We start from the raw sequence: 7,391 nt of genomic DNA, 5'->3' as shown, positions 1-7,391 counted from the left end.
TCTCTCTCTCTCTCTCTCTCTCTCTCTCTCTCTCTCTCTCTCCACACAGATCCATTAGGATCATTTGGAGGCTTCATATGAACTCATTCATCCTCAATCTTAACTCTTTCAAACTTCCCCAATCTCCAAATTCATGTCTGATAAGTTCTCCAAAACAAGCCTTAATCTGCAAACTTCACTTATGGATCGTCGTCGTCCAACATAGTCAGACACCCACCAAAGCTGGACTGTCGCCATTCATCAAAGCTAACAACAGTCTCACTAGACCTCGCCAACAACAATCTCTCTAACAAAATGCCAGTTTTAAAGAGAAAATTGGATCTAAACACAGCTAGGAATGTTATATCAGAAAGATAATCACCAATTCCATCCCTCTCTTCGCCTTCAACAAAATCATTCCAGGAATACCAAATTCATAAATTCCCAAACCCCCAAATCAATTATAAGAAGAGAAAATCCTGGAGACTTGTAGTTGTTCTAATTCCGAAAATCTTTTTTTTTTACATTAATTTTTTTTTTTAATTAAACAAGTTCAATTGTCATCGTACAATGAGTGAGATGGCAAACGGGCAACAAGCTGTGCCGCTAAGCCTTTTTGAATGGTTGCTTCCTGTAAACGAAAGGATAACGAAAGCTTATCATTCTACAAATAATTTCTGAAGGAAAGTTGCACTTCTAGGAGGTTACTGGAGGGTGTAACAGCGATTAATTCCAAAAACACAGGACCATGTTTAATTTGTAAGAATGTCAGAAATGGACCTTATTGAACTTCAAGAACAGATGAAGCATTTACAACCAAATTGCTACAAAAGAACGAACAACTTGAAGAATTGATACACCTGGAAAAATTCAGCTATAAAGACAATAAATGAGGAATTGCAAGAAGCTCTTTGGGAACTCTTTTTGTGCTGCTGTAAATAGATGATTTAATTGAAGAAATGAAGATCTAATTTCTTAGATGGGTTTTTTCAAGTGTAGAGAGAGAGAGAGAGAGAGAGAGAGAGAGAGAGAGAGAGAGACCTCTTATTTTTTTAATTATTAATATAAATAAATTAGTATTTGATTTAAGAAGAAATGAAAGAAAAATGAAAAATAAATATTCCAAGGGTATTACAGTCATTTCACTATTCAGAGGGACTAAAAACACAATAAAACTAGCTCAAAAGGACCACGAAGCCAAAAAAAGTCGGGGTTTGGACTAAAACCCCAAAAAAATGCATACCACAGGGACCATTTTTGCAATTTTGTCTACATTTTTTTATTACTGGGCCACAAATTTAAATTTCATCAAATTGTCGTAGCTTGTACTTGTAGGCTTGTTAATGGTATCATATTTGGACTTGATGTTGATTATTGTCCTTAATTGAAAGGTTTAAATGAAAGCATTCTATATAACCAAAAACAAAGAAATCTTCAAAGTAAAATAGAAGAATTAACCTAAACATGATATCAAAAAAAAAACATCCATGTACATTAAAATTCAACATTAATTAATTTATAGCAATTATTGTTTAATAAGACAGTATCTCGGGCGTAGCTGTTGAAGGATCTCAAGTACAACTTCCTTGTTACAAAATACTTCATCCCAAATTCTTTCAAGATCTATCCACCATAAACAAAGTCATTACTAGAATATATCAAAATGACCAAAAAGGGCACAGGGCACCCTTATGTAATGCTAAAATATTAAAAAGGGTAATTTTCTTTCATCTATAATAAAAAAAACTTCTATATATTTGTTTTCAAAAAGGCATCTAATTGTCCTTTTTCCTGATTACTCAAATGGGGCGACAAAAAGGGTAAATAAGTAAATTTATATAAAACATACCAGATTTGTCTGCAGGTGAAAGGCACATGATGATCATATTAAATCTGGAGACCTTTGGCAGATTTTCTAAATATTTGACAGCTAGATCAACTTCATCACTGTCACAAAGTATAAATTAAATAAATAAAAAGAATATAAATTTATCTTTTATTAGTCGATATTGAAACACAAATAAATCAGTTACTTGCCTGAAAAAGGTGGCAATGCACCGAATGATATCAATTAAGAGTGGCGCTGACATGGCATTTTTAAATATCATCGGTAATGCAACAGGATCTGTGGCCTACATGAACAAGTAAAAAAATTGAGTTTTTTCAACTTCTGATTTTTTTTTTTTTTGAAAAATAGATTTTATACCTGTAAGAGGCGAAACTGAAGGGTACGATCACCGGAGAATCCCCGCCATGAAACCTCAAACTGATAGGCGGAAGTCGGGGGCAAAATGGTCTTTGCAGCTTCAGTCGTGGCAAGAGAAGCTGCTCTAGCAGCAAGCTGTTGGACTGATTCTTTTATAATTTTCTTCCCAATATTATGGTTTATCTGACATGGTTTGTAAAACATCATAATTTGGATTTTTTTGCCATTTGAAAATTATAAATATTTCATGAAAGCCACTTAAGAATTGTAAATATTTCACCTTTTAATGGGCTTTTTCATAAAGATGTTAAAAATATAGGAATTTTTCATTTTTATATTACTCATCCTAATGATAAAAGCTTTAAACTAATACAATGGGTTTCATGGAGAACTTGAAAATTTTCAAATGACTTTTTTAGAAAGAAAAAAAAAATTACAATGGCTTTTTCTTTAAAAACATCTAAAATATAAGGGCTTTTCCAACATTTCTCTAAAAAAAACCTCAGAATAATATGCATCTTATTCCACATTACCTCGATGTTCTCTGTTTTAGTTGAAGATACTCTTGTTGTTTCAGAAATTTTCGGGGTATATTGTTGACCATTGTTTGACTTTTCGTCTTTTTGCAACCCTTCTGTTGATGCTCTCACTGTTGCGGATACCTTCTTAAGAAGCTCCTAAAATTTAAACAAAACATATTTAGGGTTTAGGGTTTAGGGTTTAAGGAGGGGATTTAATATATTACATACCTTATCATACAAAGATTTTGCATCTGCATACTGCTTTTTAATCTCTTGATTATTTGGCTCCAATCTCAAAGCAAAATCTGCATCTGTAATTAGCAAAAATCAATATAACTGGACATTTGAAAGGTTATATATGTAAAATTTTGGGAAAATATATATACCTTCTTTTGAATCTTTATATTTACCAAGTTCTTTTCTAGCAGTTGAACGCCTTGAGTATGCTTTAATATATCGATCATCTAGATTTAAGGCTTCTGTACAATCCACCTCAGCTTCCTGGAATCTAATGAAATTGAAAATTAAAGAGACAAAAATAAAAATAGTATATTAAAAAGAAAATAAGAAGTAAACAAATAATAATAAAAAAAAAAAAAGTTGCCTTTTGAGTTTAATGTAAGCCATTGCTCTGTTTGCATAAGCTACTGCAGTTGGTGATAATGCAAGACTTCTAGAATAGCAGTCTATTGCTTCTTTATATTTTCTTTGCTTGAAATACTCATTACCCTGTAAAAAAGGAATAAGAGTATATTACAATTTGCAAAAACCACCCGTAGACTATTCTGCTAGTTGCAGTTTCAGTCCTTTGATTCCCATTTTGTAACAGGTCCAGAAACAAGTAGTCTCACTCTCACATATATGTTTGTGAGAGTGATAATTGCTACATTTTTCACTAGAGATAGAAGGACTGGAATTGTAGTTGGTGAATAGTTCAGGGACCAATAATGTAAATTTCTAAAACCACAATCCATACCAATTCTTTCTCTGAATTAGCATCTATGGAACAGTCATCTTTTATAAAGCTTGATATACTGCTAACATCTTCATATTTTTTAAGGTAATCTTCTCCTCTTGTAGTACTTGGATTATTTACAGATGTTGATTTACTTGTTTGTCTTTTCTCCACTCCAATCTTCTGAGATGTAAATCAAGTCAGTATGAGATGATCAAATAGGGCTAAATGCAATAAATAGCAATGTACTTTCAGTTATTTGTTTATTAAATGCAATAACTGGGTAGAATTTTCAAAGTACAATGTTCTAATAGGAAGAAAATGAAAAGAACATGCTATAATAAAACAAATAAATAAAAGTTTGTTGCTATTGCTTGCATTTAATTTAACCCTGTTCAAATACATCATTTATGTAAACTAGTTGCATACATGTTTTACAATGACTATTTAATCCACTTACCTTTAAACTTCCACTTCCAGGCTCTTTTGATTCACGTGATCTTCCATTAGTTCCAAGATTGGATGAATTACCAAAAGCATTTTTCAGATTTAAAGGTTCCTAGTAATAGATCAAAAAACAAGGTGGATGAAAAATCAACAAAGAGATGAGATTATGCAAGTGTGCTAAGTTACCATCTTTTCCACATCAGATTGTGATTTCAGCTTCTTGTCTTTATCCTTGAGTGAAAGTTCCCAATCCTGCAAGTTATTCAAAAATCCCTCGAAATCCTGGTAGAACAACCAAGCTATTCAAATTACAAACATTATAGATGTTGAAGAACTGTGTGACTGCGGGATTCTAAACAACCTGACAACAGTATACAAGTAACTAAGATTCAAAGCTTGTGGGGACTTCAAACAGCCAAACTAAACAAGAAGCATTGGGAAGTGTACAAGAAGTATCAAATGTAAGTCCTCCGTGTGTGTATGCGTGTGTTCTATTAGGTATAAAGCTCAGTGGAAGTTTTAGACTATCTGTCTATGAAATATGAGCCTAATATATCCCGCATTCTAACGCGTCATATCTTATCGTTTGAACTGAAGGAAAGTTACCATCAATCCGACAGAATAAGGATCAAAATGAACTAAAGAAAAACAAGAAAAGTTGAGCATTGTTTCAACTCAAAGCTGACTTTTTCCAGTTAACCGCTCCATAGCCACGTACGAGTGTCACAAAAACGCAATAAAATCCTCTCTTACAGGTAAATCGCACGGAAGTTCGAAGTTTACGAATAATCGATCCTAATTTTCAATTCAGTGCACACTGCAAGTAGAGCGGACGAAGAAGAAAGAAAATGGAAACAGAAACTGATTACCAGGGGATTATCTCGATCGTGCTTGCTTGGAACCCTAGCCATGGCTTGGCGAGAGAGAGAAAGAGAGTCTGATCAGTATAGCTGGGTGCTTTTCTTCTCGATGTTTCTGGCGTCAAGTTTTCTTCGGGTGTCAAAGAAAGGGGTTTAAGTTTAACAGCTACAGAAGAATGTGTATTTTCATCCCTCTTCTTTCATTGTACACACTTTCATCCCTTTTGTTTGGTTTCTTACACATCCATTTTCACATACATTGATTTATCATTTATGTAGTGATTTATGTAGGGCTGCGACGAAACCGATTAGTGGTATTCCATATGGTTCTGGTTCTCTCAATCCATTATTTTTGGTTTTTGGTTATTTAGATTATGGTTTGGTTTCGTACACATTTTTAGATAGCATGCTTTCTAATAGAACTAAACCGGAACCAATTAGTGGTATTCAGTCTGATTTTTTGTTCTTATTTCACTTCTTACTCGGTCTTCGGTTATTTTGGTTTTGGTATGCCGGTTACATCCCTATTTTATAGCATCTAGCTTTTCTGATATGTTTTTTGGTGTTAAGCATATCGCCATATATATAAACCAAAAGGTTTAACAAAAGTCAACTAAGGAATTGTTTGATAGTTTCTAACTGGATTAGAGCTGACTGAGTTAGAAAATTTAACTAAGTAAACTTCTGACTAAAACTTGTTGTTTGATTTTGCATCGGACTAATAGTACAAAATAACTATATTACCATCTGACAACATTTTTTTATGATTGTTATTAAAAATTGTCCTATAAATATTATATCAAGTCAGACACCTTTATCCTGTAATTCAATCAAATAATAAACCGAATGAGAGGCAAATGGCTTTAAAACAAATTGAACCTTTAAGCTGTATTTCGATTTTTTAATCTTCCGCTCTAATAAATGGAGGTTTTTTACCACATGTCACACTCTCATTCAATTAACTCGGACCGTCCCTCGTTTGATTAAAAGTTTCATGTTTCATCACTCGTTAGTTTAAATTTGCACGTTTCATCCCTTGCGAGACATGAAATGACTATAATACCCTTTTCAATTTATTTTTCGTTTATTTTTTATATTTTTGATTATCTCCTTAATAAATGAAGGTTTTTTTTACCACTTGTCAATCTCTCATGAGTTTTGACACTTGTCATTTTGTGGTAATTTTAAAATAAATATTATCTACTTGTTAATTTTTGGTTTGTTTTCATTTTTAGTTAAAGTCATATACTTATATATGTAAATGTAAAGTATTAAATATCATATATATGATATTAAATTGTAATAAATACGTTTCTTTTTTTTCTTATTTTAAAGTTGTACATTAAAAAATATTTCATTTTATACTTTAAGTTTAATCATTTTTAAATCAACACGTATAATATACGAGTCTCACACCTAGTTTTTAATAATTAATTTTTTTAAATTAAATTTAATATATATTTCTTTTTTGCTTTGCTAAAGAAAGCTTAAACACTACCACCAGAAAAATGGACCACCACCGGAAATCCTCTTGACTACCACCACTGACCACCACCACATTTCCTTTCATTTTTTCACGTCCGAAAAGTACCACCTCCGTCGGAGATGTGGAATACCGTCGGAAAAACACAGACACAAAACACAAAGCAGAGAAACACATTTCTCTCCCTCTCACCTGATTTTCTCCTGAAACCCTTGAGCATTCATTACCATCAGTTTCCTCAATCTTTTTCCCAAACATAGCAGAGAAACACAAAACACACAGACACATACACCTTGTGTGTTTCTGCTAATACTATACAGAGAGAGAGAGAGAGAGCAAACGAGAGGTCACCATCACCATCTGTGCACTAGGGTGTTGAGAAAGAGGGGAGATGTAATTACGAAATTATATCAACAGGAGATGTGTGGTTTTAGATCTAGCATTTTGGGGGTTTCATGATGGATTTCACTTTGGTGCTTTTAAATTGAGCATACCACCACTAGTAATCAGAGATGGTGAGATGAGTTTGGAATCTATAAATCCGATGGTGGTGATGAATAAGAGCCTCCGTTGAGTAGCGGTGATGAATTGGAACAAATTCACCTCCTCTTAATCTTCTTTTGTAATGGGAGAATCAATCACCAGAAAGATATGGAGAACACATCTCATATCTTTCATTCTTCTCTCGAATCCTTCAAGAACTTGTTGAGATTTGCAAATCTGAAACTGTTTTTGAAGTTCATGAAGTTGAAGTTGAAAACTTTCTTGAAGTTAAAAGCTGAAATTGTTGCACTTTTGAAGACCTAAGATGGTGGAGATAGTATTGTCGGAGAAGCATAAGGGGGTCACCAATTTTGTTCTGGGTGGAGTTCGAAGAAATGGGGGGAAGGAGACAAAGTGCTTAGGGAGTTAGGGTTTACAATATATTTCTTTTATTAAA

At 33.2% G+C, this 7,391-nt stretch overlaps 1 protein-coding gene across 2 annotated transcripts; it reads right to left on the bottom strand.

Moving 5' to 3' along the window:
- Positions 1-1,371: 1,371 nt before the first annotated feature.
- Positions 1,372-5,116, bottom strand: TPR5 (Tetratricopeptide repeat (TPR)-like superfamily protein). 2 transcript variants are annotated; one of them, XM_079021300.1, is made up of 12 exons: positions 4,978-5,116; positions 4,295-4,390; positions 4,122-4,220; positions 3,683-3,844; positions 3,311-3,435; positions 3,093-3,214; positions 2,935-3,017; positions 2,719-2,862; positions 2,186-2,368; positions 2,017-2,111; positions 1,829-1,926; positions 1,372-1,602 (listed from the first exon to the last, which is right to left on the bottom strand). In XM_079021300.1, the coding sequence occupies exons 1-12, from the start codon at positions 5,017-5,019 to the stop codon at positions 1,505-1,507; spliced, it is 1,347 nt and encodes a 448-aa protein (XP_078877426.1). In that variant the 5' UTR covers positions 5,020-5,116; the 3' UTR covers positions 1,372-1,504. The 2 variants fall into 2 exon arrangements, with proteins under 2 accessions (XP_078877426.1, XP_078877427.1); XM_079021301.1 differs by having other exon boundaries at positions 3,683-3,841.
- Positions 5,117-7,391: the final 2,275 nt, after the last annotated feature.

This window comes from Lactuca serriola, chromosome 9 (assembly GCF_051521515.1).
Source record: "Lactuca serriola cultivar US96UC23 chromosome 9, Lser_US96UC23_V15, whole genome shotgun sequence".
Taxonomy (NCBI): domain Eukaryota; kingdom Viridiplantae; phylum Streptophyta; class Magnoliopsida; order Asterales; family Asteraceae; genus Lactuca; species Lactuca serriola.
Note: the sequence above shows the minus strand (reverse complement) of the source record. Positions and strands in the feature narration are given on the sequence as shown.

Excerpts from the sequence above, each read along its gene's own strand:
- TPR5 (XM_079021300.1), bottom strand. The coding sequence starts at position 5,019 with ATGGCTAGGGTTCCAAGCAAGCACGATCGAGATAATCCCCTG. Across the intron at positions 3,215-3,310 it reads GCTTACATTAAACTCAAAAG|ATTCCAGGAAGCTGAGGTGG; the intron begins GCAACTTTTTTT and ends CAATTTCATTAG. Across the intron at positions 1,603-1,828 it reads TTCACCTGCAGACAAATCTG|ATCTTGAAAGAATTTGGGAT; the intron begins GTATGTTTTATA and ends TATGGTGGATAG.